The sequence below is a fragment of the Oncorhynchus keta genome, unplaced genomic scaffold (assembly GCF_023373465.1).
Source record: "Oncorhynchus keta strain PuntledgeMale-10-30-2019 unplaced genomic scaffold, Oket_V2 Un_contig_5548_pilon_pilon, whole genome shotgun sequence".
NCBI classification, from domain to species: Eukaryota; Metazoa; Chordata; class Actinopteri; order Salmoniformes; family Salmonidae; genus Oncorhynchus; species Oncorhynchus keta.
Window position 1 is genome coordinate 33,947 of NW_026288360.1, and position 13,350 is coordinate 47,296.

General features: G+C 47.6%; 1 protein-coding gene across 1 annotated transcript in view; it reads left to right on the forward strand.

Annotated features, from left to right (window-relative positions):
• The first annotated feature begins 2,361 nt into the window (after positions 1-2,361).
• LOC127925421 (solute carrier family 15 member 1-like) overlaps positions 2,362-13,350 on the forward strand; it is a 72,913-nt gene continuing 61,924 nt past the window's right edge. Inside the window, exons 1-2 of the mRNA XM_052510289.1 lie at positions 2,362-2,530; positions 3,075-3,109. Of these exons, the coding sequence (XP_052366249.1) occupies positions 2,524-2,530; positions 3,075-3,109 (42 nt within the window). The 5' untranslated portion in view covers positions 2,362-2,523. The remainder of the gene's footprint in view (positions 2,531-3,074; positions 3,110-13,350) is intronic.

The window sequence follows — 13,350 nt, forward strand, 5'->3', positions numbered from 1 at the left end:
TCAGGGGTTATATACTGTACTAGTCTATCTCTGGTTAAATAGTGTAGTCAGGGGTTATATACTGTACATTACTGTACTAGTCTATCTCTGGTTAAATAGTGATGTCAGGGGTTATATACTGTACATTACTGTACTAGTCTATCTCTGGTTAAATAGTGTAGTCAGGGGTTATATACTGTACATTACTATACTAGTCTATCTCTGGTTAAATAGTGAAGTCAGGGGTTATATACTGTACATTACTATACTAGTCTATCTCTGGTTAAATAGTGTAGAGGTAGATAATATATAAAGTGAATATATAAAGTGAAATAAACAATAAAAATGAACAGTAAACATTACACATACAGAAGTTTCAACACAATAAAGACAATACAAATGTCATATTATATATATATATACAGTGTTTTAACAATGTACAAATGGTTAAGGACTCAAGATAAAATAAATACGCATAAATATGGGTTGTATTTACAATGGTGTTTGTTCTTCACTGGTTGCCCTTTTCTTGTGGCAACAGCTCACACATCTTGATGCTGTGATTTCACACTGTGGTATTTCACCCAGTAGATATGGGAGTTTATCAAAATTGGATTTGTTTTCAAAGTCTTTGTGGATCTGTGTAATCTGAGGGAAATATGTGTCTCTAATATGGTCATACATTGGGCAGGAGGTTAGGAAGTGCAGCTCAGTTTCCACCTCATTTTGTGGGCAGTGAGCACATAGCCTGTCTTCTCTTGAGAGCCATTTCTGCCTATGGCGGCTTTTCTCAATAGCAAGGCTATGCTCACTGAGTCTGTACATAGTCAAAGCTTTCCTTAATTTTGGGTCAGTCACAGTGGTCAGGTATTCTGCCGCTGTGTACTCTCTGTTTAGGGCCAAATAGCATTCTAGTTTGCTCTGTTTTTTTGATAATTCTTTCCAATGTGTCAAGTAATTATCTTTTTGTTTTGTCATGATTTGGTTGGGTCTAATTGTGCTGCTGTCCTGGGGCTCTGTAGGGTGTGTTTGTGTTTGTTTGTGTCTCTCTCTCTCTCTCTCTCCCCTCTCTGTCTCTGTCTATCTCTCTGTCTATCCTATCCTATCTCTCTCTCTCTCTCTCTCTCTCTCTCTCTCTCTCTCTCTCTCTCTCTCTGTCCCCTCTCTCTCTCTCTCTCTCTCTCTGTCTCTGTCTCTCTCTCTGTCTATCCTCTCTCTCTCTCTCTCTCTCTCTCTCTCTCTCTCTCTCTCTGTCTGTCTGTCCCCTCTCTCTCTCTCGCCTCTCTCTGTCTCTGTCTCTCTCTCTGTCTATCCTATCTCTCTCTCTCTCTCTCTCTCTCTCTCTCTCTCTCTCTCTCTCTCTCTCTCTCTCTCTCTCTCTCTGTCTGTCCCCTCTAATCAGGGAAATGTGTCTCTCTGTCTCTGTCTCTCTCTCTGTCTATCCTATCTCTCTGTATCTCTTACAATGGTCTCTCTGTCTGTCCCTCTCTCAAATATGGTCTCTCTCTCTCTCTCTCTCTCTCTCTCTCCTCTCTGTCTCTCTCTATCTCTCTGTCTATCCTATCTCTCTCTCTCTGTCTGTCCCCTCTCTCTCTCGCCTTTCTCTGTCTCTGTCTCTCTCTCTGTCTCTGTCTCTCTCTGTCTATCCTATCTCTCTGTATCTCTCTCTCTCTCTGTCTGCCCCCCTCTCTCTCTCTCTCTGTTTTTTTCTCTTCTCTGTCTCTCTGTTTTGTCTATCTCTCTGTCTATCCTAGGGTGTGTTTGTGTTTGTTTGTGTCTCTCTCTCTCTCTGTCTGTCTGTCCCTCTCTCTCTCTCGCCTTTCTCTGTCTCTGTCTCTCTCTCTGTCTCTATCTCTCTCTCTGTCTGTCCCCCCTCTCTCTCTCTCTGTCTATCTCTCTGTCTCTCTCTCTCTCTGTCTGTCCCCTCTCTCTCTCGCCTTTCTCTGTCTCTGTCTCTCTCTCTGTCTCTATCTCTCTCTCTGTCTGTCCCCCCTCTCTCTCTCTCTGTCTATCTCTCTGTCTCTCTCTCTCTCTGTATCTCTCTCTCTCTGTCTGTCCCCTCTCTCTCTCTCTCTCTCGCTCTTTCTCTGTACCTTCTCTCTCTCTCTCGCCTCTCTCTGTCTCTCCTTCAAATCAAATGTTATTATACATTTCTCTCCTCTATATACTATCTCTCTTTGTATGAGAGGACCCTCATCATTCTCCCTGAGTCATACAGTAATTATTGATGGGCAGCTTATTCTGTTCAATATATAATATCCTCTGGTGTTGTGGCACAAGGCACCATAAAGACAGGGCACAGTCCAGTGGGAGGTGCATTGTGGGAGGTGAGGGCTCTGCTGGGGGACAGGTTCTATACCAGTCCAGTGGGAGGTGCATTGTGGGAGGTGAGGGCTCTGCTGGGGGACAGGTTACAAAAGCCCCATGCAGATTCTTCCTCGGGATCAGAGGGAGACACTTCCTGATATACTAACCATTTATACTCCATATACCTTGTGAAGGATATTAAACAGAGAGAGGACTAGGAGTCTTCTCAACTCAGCCATGACAGGTGGGTGAGAGGAGAATACTGGATACAACTCCATCCTCTCCCAGGGGATCACAGCATCTTTGGGAATATTTCTAAATGTTTCTTTCAGAATTTAATGTAGACAATATAACCAGGATAAACATGAAATGCATTCAGTCCCGATTGAATTAGCTATTTATAATAATTGACTTGGCAAAAAAAGACACATATTTGTTAACTATTAATTCTATTAATTAATGCTAATTATATTTTGCTGTACTGAAGAATGATAATTTTGGATCGTTTTATCATTGATTAGGTGTTTGGTCAATTTGCGTGATTGAATTTGACCACATTCATTTAGTATTATTTCCATTTATAGGATTCATACAATACATGATATATATATAATGAAGTCCCTAAACCATTTCCTTGAATGTGAGCAGCCATTGCTGTATTGGTATATGATGAGGTGGAGTCCACCTTTAAACAAAGGTGTCTACCAACCACACTCTTCGTTGGCGTTCTGTGTAACACTGAACCGTCATCATGATTGTGTCATGAACTCTTTCTTGTTCCCTGACAGACAAAGACATCGATGTGAAGAAGCCCAAAAGAAAGGTAAGAACCAGACCCCCCACGCCTTTCATGCCGTCTCTCTTTCTCTGGGTTGTTTATCTTTTCTCATCAACTTGCAGTTTCACTCAAAGCTGTGTTTAAGAAAATATCAGATGTAAGTACCAACATGCATGATTATAAGGTCCAGTTTTATGTGTATTCTAACTGTCTATCATTCTGTTATCCCTCCTCTATTCCCTCATCCATTCACTCCTCTATTACCTCCTCTATTCCCTCCTCTATTCCATCATCTATTCCCTCCTCTATTCCCTCCTCTATTCCCTACTCTATTCCCTCCTCTATTCACTCCTCTATTCCCTCATCTATTCCCTACTCTATTCCCTCCTCTATTCCCTCCTCTATTCCCTCCTCTATTCACTCCTCTATTCCCTCCTCTATTCCCTCATCCATTCACTCCTCTATTCACTCCTCTATTCACTCATCTATTCACTCCTATATTCACTCATCTATTCCCTCCTCTATTCCCTCCTCTATTCACTCCTCTATTCACTCCTCTATTCCCTCCTCTATTCCCTCCTCTATTCCCTCATCCATTCACTCCTCTATTCACTCCTCTATTCACTCCTCTATTCCCTCCTCTATTCCCTCCTCTATTCACTCCTCTATTCCCTCATCTATTCACTCCTCTATTCCCTCCTCTATTCACTCCTCTATTCCCTCATCTATTCACTCCTCTATTCCCTCCTCTATTCCCTCCTCTATTCACTCCTCTATTCACTCCTCTATTCCCTCCTCTATTCCCTCCTCTATTCACTCCTCTATTCACTCCTCTATTCCCTCCTCTATTCCCTCCTCTATTCACTCCTCTATTCACTCCTCTATTCCCTCCTCTATTCCCTCCTCTATTCACTCCTCTATTCACTCCTCTATTCCCTCCTCTATTCCCTCATCTATTCCCTCCTCTATTCCCTACTGTATTCCCTCATCTATTCACTCCTCTATTCCCTCCTCTATTCACTCCTCTATTCCCTCCTCTATTCCCTCCTCTATTCACTCCTCTATTCCCTCATCTATTCACTCCTCTATTCCCTCCTCTATTCCCTACTGTATTCACTCCTCTATTCCCTCCTCTATTCCCTACTCTATTCACTCCTCTATTCCCTCCTCTATTCCCTCATCTATTCCCTCCTCTATTCCCTACTCTATTCCCTCCTCTATTCCCTCCTCTATTCCCTCCTCTATTCCCTCCTCTATTCACTCCTCTATTCCCTCCTCTATTCCCTCATCTATTCCCTCCTCTATTCCCTACTCTATTCCCTCCTCTATTCCCTCCTCTATTCCCTCCTCTATTCCCTCCTCTATTCCCTCATCTATTCCCTCCTCTATTCCCTACTCTATTCCCTCCTCTATTCCCTCCTCTATTCCCTACTCTATTCCCTCCTCTATTCCCTCCTCTATTCCCTCCTCTATTCCCTCATCTATTCCCTCCTCTATTTCCTCCTCTATTCACTCCTCTATTCCCTCATCTATTACCTCCTCTATTCCCTACTCTATTCACTCCTCTATTCCCTCCTCTATTCCCTCCTCTATTACCTCCTCTATTCCCTACTCTATTCACTCCTCTATACCCTCCTCTATTCCCTCCTCTATTACCTCCTCTATTCCCTCCTCTATTCCCTACTCTATTCCCTCCTCTATTCCCTCCTCTATTCACTCCTCTATTCCCTCCTCTATTCCCTCCTCTATTCCCTCCTCTATTCCCTACTCTATTCACTCCTCTATTCCCTCCTCTATTCCCTCCTCTATTACCTCCTCTATTCACTCCTCTATTCCCTCCTCTATTCACTCCTCTATTACCTACTCTATTCCCTCCTCTATTCCCTCCTCTATTCACTCCTCTATTCCCTCCTCTATTCCCTCCTCTATTACCTCCTCTATTCCCTACTCTATTCCCTCCTCTATTCACTCCTCTATTCCCTCCTCTATTCCTCCTCTATTCCCTACTCTATTCCCTCCTCTATTTCCTCCTCTATTCCCTCCTCTATTCCCTCCTCTATTCCCTCCTCTATTCACTCCTCTATTTCCTCCTCTATTCCATCCTCTATTCCCTCCTCTATTCCCTACTCTATTCACTCCTCTATTCCCTCCTCTATTCCCTCCTCTATTCCCTCCTCTATTCCTCCTCTATTCCCTCCTCTATTGCCTCCTCTATTCACTCCTCTATTCCCTCCTCTATTCCCTCCTCTATTCCCTCCTCTATTTCCTCCTCTATTCCCTCCTCTATTACCTCCTCTATTCCCTCCTCTATTCCCTCCTCTATTCACTCCTCTATTCCCTCATCTATTACCTCCTCTATTCCCTCCTCTATTCACTCCTCTATTCACTCCTCTATTCCCTCCTCTATTCCCTCATCTATTCACTCCTCTATTCCCTCCTCTATTCACTCCTCTATTCCCTCCTCTATTCCCTCCTCTATTACCTCCTCTATTCCCTACTCTATTCACTCCTCTATTCCCTCCTCTATTCCCTCCTCTATTACCTCCTCTATTCCCTCCTCTATTCCCTACTCTATTCCCTCCTCTATTCCCTCCTCTATTCACTCCTCTATTCCCTCCTCTATTCCCTCCTCTATTACCTCCTCTATTCCCTACTCTATTCACTCCTCTATTCCCTCCTCTATTCCCTCCTCTATTACCTCCTCTATTCCCTCCTCTATTCCCTCCTCTATTCCCTCCTCTATTCCCTCCTCTATTCCCTCCTCTATTTCCTCCTCTATTCCCTCCTCTATTACCTCCTCTATTCCCTCCTCTATTCCCTCCTCTATTACCTCCTCTATTCCCTTCTCTATTCCCTCCTCTATTACCTCCTCTATTCCCTACTCTATTCACTCCTCTATTCCCTCCTCTATTCCCTCCTCTATTCCCTACTCTATTCACTCCTCTATTCCCTCCTCTATTACCTCCTCTATTCCCTACTCTATTCCCTCCTCTATTCCCTCCTCTATTCACTCCTCTATTCACTCCTCTATTCCCTCCTCTATTACCTCCTCTATTCCCTACTCTATTCCCTCCTCTATTCCCTCCTCTATTCACTCCTCTATTCCCTCCTCTATTCCCTCCTCTATTACCTCCTCTATTCCCTACTCTATTCACTCCTCTATTCCCTCCTCTATTACCTCCTCTATTCCCTCCTCTATTACCTCCTCTATTCCCTCCTCTATTCCTCCTCTATTCCCTCCTCTATTACCTCCTCTATTCCCTCCTCTATTACCTCCTCTATTCCCTCATCTATTCCCTCCTCTATTCCCTCATCTATTCCCTACTCTATTCCCTCCTCTATTACCTCCTCTATTCCTACTCTATTCCCTCCTCTATTCCCTCCTCTATTCACTCCTCTATTCCCTCCTCTATTCCCTCCTCTATTACCTCCTCTATTCCCTACTCTATTCACTCCTCTATTCCCTCCTCTATTACCTCCTATATTCCCTCCTCTATTACCTCCTCTATTCCCTCCTCTATTCCCTCCTCTATTCCCTCCTCTATTACCTCCTCTATTCCCTCCTCTATTACCTCCTCTATTCCCTCATCTATTCCCTCCTCTATTCCCTCATCTATTCCCTACTCTATTCCCTCCTCTATTACCTCCTCTATTCCCTCCTCTATTCACTCCTCTATTCACTCCTCTATTCCCTCCTCTATTACCTCCTCTATTCCCTCCTCTATTACCTCCTCTATTCCCTACTCTATTCACTCCTCTATTCCCTCCTCTATTCCCTCCTCTGTATTCTCACTGTCTATCATTCTGTTATCACTATTCATCGCAAGTGCAGGTTATAGCTCCAACAGTAATACCTAACAATATGCTTGTGTTTCTAGCTCCAACAGTAATACCTAACAATATGCTTGTGTTTCTAGCTCCAACAGTAATACCTAACAATATGCTTGTGTTTCTAGCTCCAACAGTAATACCTAACAATATGCTTGTGTTTCTAGCTCCAACAGTACAGTAATACCTAACAATATGCTTGTGTTTCTAGCTCCAACAGTAATACCTAACAATATGCTTGTGTTTCTAGCTCCAACAGTAATACCTAACAATATGCTTGTGTTTCTAGCTCCAACAGTAATACCTAGCAATATGCTTGTGTTTCTAGCTCCAACAGTAATACCTAACAATATGCTTGTGTTTCTAGCTCCAACAGTAATACCTAACAATATGCTTGTGTTTCTAGCTCCAACAGTAATACCTAACAATATGCTTGTGTTTCTAGCTCCAACAGTAATACCTAGCAATATGCTTGTGTTTCTAGCTCCAACAGTAATACCTAACAATATGCTTGTGTTTCTAGCTCCAACAGTAATACCTAACAATATGCTTGTGTTTCTAGCTCCAACAGTACAGTAATACCTAACAATATGCTTGTGTTTCTAGCTCCAACAGTAATACCTAACAATATGCTTGTGTTTCTAGCTCCAACAGTAATACCTAACAATATGCTTGTGTTTCTAGCTCCAACAGTAATACCTAACAATATGCTTGTGTTTCTAGCTCCAACAGTAATACCTAACAATATGCTTGTGTTTCTAGCTCCAACAGTAATACCTAACAATATGCTTGTGTTTCTAGCTCCAACAGTAATACCTAACAATATGCTTGTGTTTCTAGCTCCAACAGTAATACCTAACAATATGCTTGTGTTTCTAGCTCCAACAGTAATACCTAACAATATGCTTGTGTTTCTAGCTCCAACAGTACAGTAATACCTAACAATATGCTTGTGTTTCTAGCTCCAACAGTAATACCTAACAATATGCTTGTGTTTCTAGCTCCAACAGTAATACCTAACAATATGCTTGTGTTTCTAGCTCCAACAGTACAGTAATACCTAGCAATATGCTTGTGTTTCTAGCTCCAACAGTAATACCTAACAATATGCTTGTGTTTCTAGCTCCAACAGTAATACCTAACAATATGCTTGTGTTTCTAGCTCCAACAGTACAGTAATACCTAACAATATGCTTGTGTTTCTAGCTCCAACAGTAATACCTAACAATATGCTTGTGTTTCTAGCTCCAACAGTAATACCTAACAATATGCTTGTGTTTCTAGCTCCAACAGTACAGTAATACCTAACAATATGCTTGTGTTTCTAGCTCCAACAGTAATACCTAACAATATGCTTGTGTTTCTAGCTCCAACAGTACAGTAATACCTAACAATATGCTTGTGTTTCTAGCTCCAACAGTACAGTAATACCTAACAATATGCTTGTGTTTCTAGCTCCAACAGTAATACCTAACAATATGCTTGTGTTTCTAGCTCCAACAGTAATACCTAACAATATGCTTGTGTTTCTAGCTCCAACAGTAATACCTAACAATATGCTTGTGTTTCTAGCTCCAACAGTAATACCTAACAATATGCTTGTGTTTTGTCCAACAGTAACAATATGCTTGTGTTTCTAGCAACAGTAATACCTGACAATATGCTTGTGTTTCTAGCTCCAACAGTAATACCTAACAATATGCTTGTGTTTCTAGCTCCAACAGTAATACCTAACAATATGCTTGTGTTTCTAGCTCCAACAGTAATACCTAACAATATGCTTGTGTTTCTAGCTCCATGTAACACTTCAGGTGTCGTAGGTGTGTGGAGTCAAACGCAGGAGACAGTGAGTGCAAAGCTGTGCGTCTTTAATAGCGCCAACGCATCCCAGGGTGCTCACAATAGTAACGGCCCCAAACACAGGGAATGAGAATGTACAACAGAAAACGTAACGACCAGGCACTAACACGTACTTCTAACAACAGAGCCGAAGGTTACACTGCAATAATCCCGCACAACAACCAGGCGGGCCGGCTGCCTAATAAAGACAAACTAATTAGCTGATTCAATCATGAACAGGTGCTACCACTAAACATACAAGGAGGGGAGGAAAAACAATCAGTGGCAGCTAATAGGCCGGTGACGACGACCGCCGAGCGCCAACCGCCCGGGAAGGGGAAACACCCTCGGTCGGACTCGTGACAGTACCCCCTCCTGACGCGCGGCTCCCGCAGCGCGCCGACACCGGCCTCGAGGTCGCCCGGAGGACGAGGTGCAGGGCGATCCGGATGGAGGCGATGGAAATCCCTCAACATGGATGGATCCAAGATGTCCCTCACCGGTACCCAGCACCTCTCCTCCGGACCGTACCCCTCCCAGTCCACGAGGTACTGCAGGCCCCTCACCCGGCGTCTTGAGTCCAGAATGGCCCGGATCGTGTACGCCGGGGTCCCCTCGATGTCCAGAGGGGGAGGGACCTCCGGTACCTCACTGTCCTGCAGGGGACCAGCTACCACCGGCCTGAGGAGAGACACATGAAACGAGGGGTTAATTCGATAATAGGAAGGAGTTGTAATCGATAACACACCTCGTTTATTCTCCTCAGGACTTTAAAGGGCCCTACACACTGCGGACCCAGCTTCCGGCAGGGCAAGCGGAGAGGTAGGTTTCGGGTCGAGAGCCAGACCCTGTCCCCCGGTACAAACACGGGGGCCTCACTGCGGTGGCGGTCAGCACTCCTCTTCTGCCGTCCACTCACTTGTCGTAGAGACTCCTGGACGGCCCTCCAGGTCTCCTTGGAGCGCTGTACCCATTCCTCCACCGCAGGAGCCTCGGTCTGGCTCGGATGCCATGGTGCCAGGACCGGCTGGTATCCCAACACACACTGAAAAGGGGACACGTTAGTAGAGGAGTGGCGTAGTGAGTTCTGAGCCATTTCAGCCCAGGGAATGTATCGTGCCCACTCCCCTGGCCGATCCTGGCAATACGACCGCAGAAACCTACCCACCTCCTGGTTCAATCTCTCCACCTGCCCATTACTCTCGGGTGATAACCGGAGGTCAGGCTGACAGAGACCCCCAAACGTTCCATGAACGCTCTCCATACCCGAGACGTGAATTGGGGGCCCCGATCAGAAACGATGTCCTCCGGCACCCCGTAGTGCCGAAAGACATGGGTAAATAATGCCTCCGCAGTCTGCAGGGCTGTAGGGATACCGGGCAACGGGAGGAGACGGCAGGACTTAGAAAACCGATCCACAATCACTAGAACCGCGGTGTTCCCCTGAGACGGCGGAAGATCGGTCAGGAAATCTATGGACAGATGTGACCATGGCCGCTGTGGAACGGGGAGGGGTTGTAGCTTCCCTCTAGGAAGGTGCCTAGGAGCCTTACTCTGAGCGCACACTGAGCAAGAGGAGACATAACCCTTAACGTCCTTAACCAACGTAGGCCACCAATACCTCCCCTGAAGGCTCCCACTGTCCTCGTCACCCCAGGGTGACCCGAGGAGGGTAGGACGTGAGCCCACCGAATCAGCTTGTCCCGAACATCAAGCGGCACGTACCTTCGCCCCGCTGGACACTGAGGAGGCGCGGGTTCAGCCCGTAACGCCCGCTCGATGTCCGAGTCCACCTCCCATACCACTGGGGCTACCAGCTTAGAGGCGGGAAGGATGGGAGTAGGTTCGGTGGACCCATCCTCGGTGTCGTAAAGGCGGGACAGTGCGTCAGCCCTCACGTTCTGGGAGCCCGGTCTATAAGACAAAGTAAACCGGAACCGGGTGAAGAACATGGCCCACCTTGCCTGACGTGGGTTAAGTCTCCTTGCAGCCCGAATATACTCCAGATTCTGGTGGTCGGTCCAGATGAGAAAAGGGTGCTTAGCCCCCTCAAGCCAGTGTCTCCACACCTTCAGAGCTCTAACCACCGCTAGCAACTCCCGGTCCCCACATCATAGTTACGCTCCGCTGGGCTGAGCTTCCTTGAGAAGAAAGCGCAGGGGCGGAGTTTTGGTGGCGTACCCGAGCGCTGTGATAGCACGGCACCCACCCCAGCCTCGGACGCGTCCACCTCCACTATGAATGCTAGAGAGGGATCCGGATGCGCCAACACGGGCGCCTCAGTGAACAGCGCCTTCAACTTGTTGAATGCCCTGTCCGCCTGTGCTGACCACTGCAATCGCACCGGGCCCCCCCCCAGCAGTGAGGTAATGGGAGCCGCTATCTGGCCAAAACCCCGGATAAACCTCCGGTAGTAGTTGGCAAAACCCAAAAACCGCTGCACCTCCTTTACCGTGGTTGGAGTCGGCCAATTACGCACGGCCCTAATGCGTTCACCCTCCATCACCACCCCGAGGTGGAAATGCGATATCCCAGAAAAGAGACGGCTCGTTTAGAGAACACGCATTTCTCAGCCTTGACGTATAGGTCATGCTCCAGCAGTCTTCCAAGCACTTTGCGCACCAGAGACACATGCGCGGTGTGAGTGGCCGAGTAGATCAGAATGTCATCGATATAAACAACCACCCCTGACCGCACAGGTCCCTGAGAATCTCGTCTACAAAGGATTGGAAAACGGCTGGAGCATTCTTTAACCCATACGGCATGACGAGGTACTCATAGTGGCCGGATGTAGTACTAAATGCGGTTTTCCACTCGTCTCCCTTCCGAATACGCACCAGACTATACGCGCTCCTGAGATCCAGTTTTGTGAAGAACTGCGCTCCGTGGAACGATTCCACCGCCGTAGCGATGAGAGGTAGAGGGTAACTATACCCCACTGTGATGGCGTTTAGACCTCTATAATCGATACACGGACGCAAACCTCCCTCCTTTTTCCTCACAAAAAGAAACTCGAGGAGACGGGTGAAATGGAGGGCCGAATGTACCCCTGTCCCAGCGACTCCGTGACATATGTCTCCATTGCCAACGTCTCCTCCTGGGACAGCGGGTACACATGACTCTTGGGAAGCGCAGCGTCTACCTGGAGATCTATCGTACAATCCCTTCCCGGTCGATAAGGTGGTAATTTAGTCGCTTTCACTTTACTGAAAGCGATTGCCAAATCGGCATACTCGGGGGAATGCACACCGTGGAACCCTGGTCTGGACTCTCCACCGACGTGGCACCGATGGAAACTCCCAAACACCTTCCAGAACACTCCTCTGACCACCCCTGGAGAACCCCTTGTCTCCACGAAATTTTAGGATTGTGCCGGGCCAGCCAGGAGTCCCCAGCACCACTGGAAACGCAGGCGAATCAATAATAAAAAAACTGATACGCTCCCTATGATTCCCCTGCGTCACCATGTCCAGTGGGACCGTGGTCTCCCGACCATCCCTGACCCTAATGGCCGGCTATCTAGGGAGTGCACGGGGAAAGGAGAATCTATCGGCACCAGCGGAACCCCTAACTTAAGGGCGAGTCCGCGATCCATAAAGTTCCCAGCTGCGCCTGAATCGACTAGCGCCCTATGCTGGGAAGAGGGAAAAAGTGAAGGAAAGAGATTAAGACAAACATATGGCCAACAAGGGATTCTGGGTGAGTCTGATGCTGACTCACCTGGGGTGACCGAGAAGCGTTCCGCCTGCCATCTCTACTCCCAGACGGACCCCCCCAGCACCGATCAGACGTGTGTCCTCTCCGACCACAGTTGGTGCAGGGAAGGCCCCCTCCTCCGGCACCCCTCGGCGCAGCCCCTCCCAACTCCATCGGAATGGGAGCGGAGGGACCGGGTGGTGGAACGCACAGGACCCTCTCTGAACGCCCGCGGGCAGCCAGCAGATTGTCCAGTCGAATGGACATGTCAATCAGCTGATCCAGTGACAGAGTGGTGTCCCGACACGCTAACTCCCGGCGGACGTCCTCTCGGAGACCACACCTGTAGTGGTCCATAAGGGCCCTGTCGTTCCACCCAGATCCGGCTGCCAAGGTCCGGAACTCCAGCGCGTAATCCTGGGCGCTCCTCCTCTCCTGCCTAAGATGAAAAAGTCGTTCTCCCACCGCTCGGCCGTCTATAGGGTGATCAAATACGGCACGGAAGCGGCAGGAAAACTCTGGGTAGTGCTCCGCGCTGAGTCTGGGCCATTCCAGACTGCGTTCGCCCACTCCAGAGCACGACCCGTGAGGCAGGAGATGAGGACACTCACCCTCTCCGCTCCTGAGGGAGGGGTCTAACGGTGGCCAGGTATAGCTCCAGCTGAAGCAGAAACCCCTGGCAACCCGCCGCCGCTCCATCATAAGCCCTCGGTAGCGTCAGACGAAGGGTGCTGGAGTCGAGTGATGGGGGACCGGAGTCGGGGTGCCGAAGGTGGAGAGAGGAGACCACTCCTCTCCCATCGGTCCATTCTCTCCATCACTTGATCCATCGCGGATCCGATCCGATGGAGAATGGTGGTGTGGTGGAGAACCCGTTCCTCCATCGATGGGAGAGGGTTGGCTGCTGCTCCTGCTGACTCCAT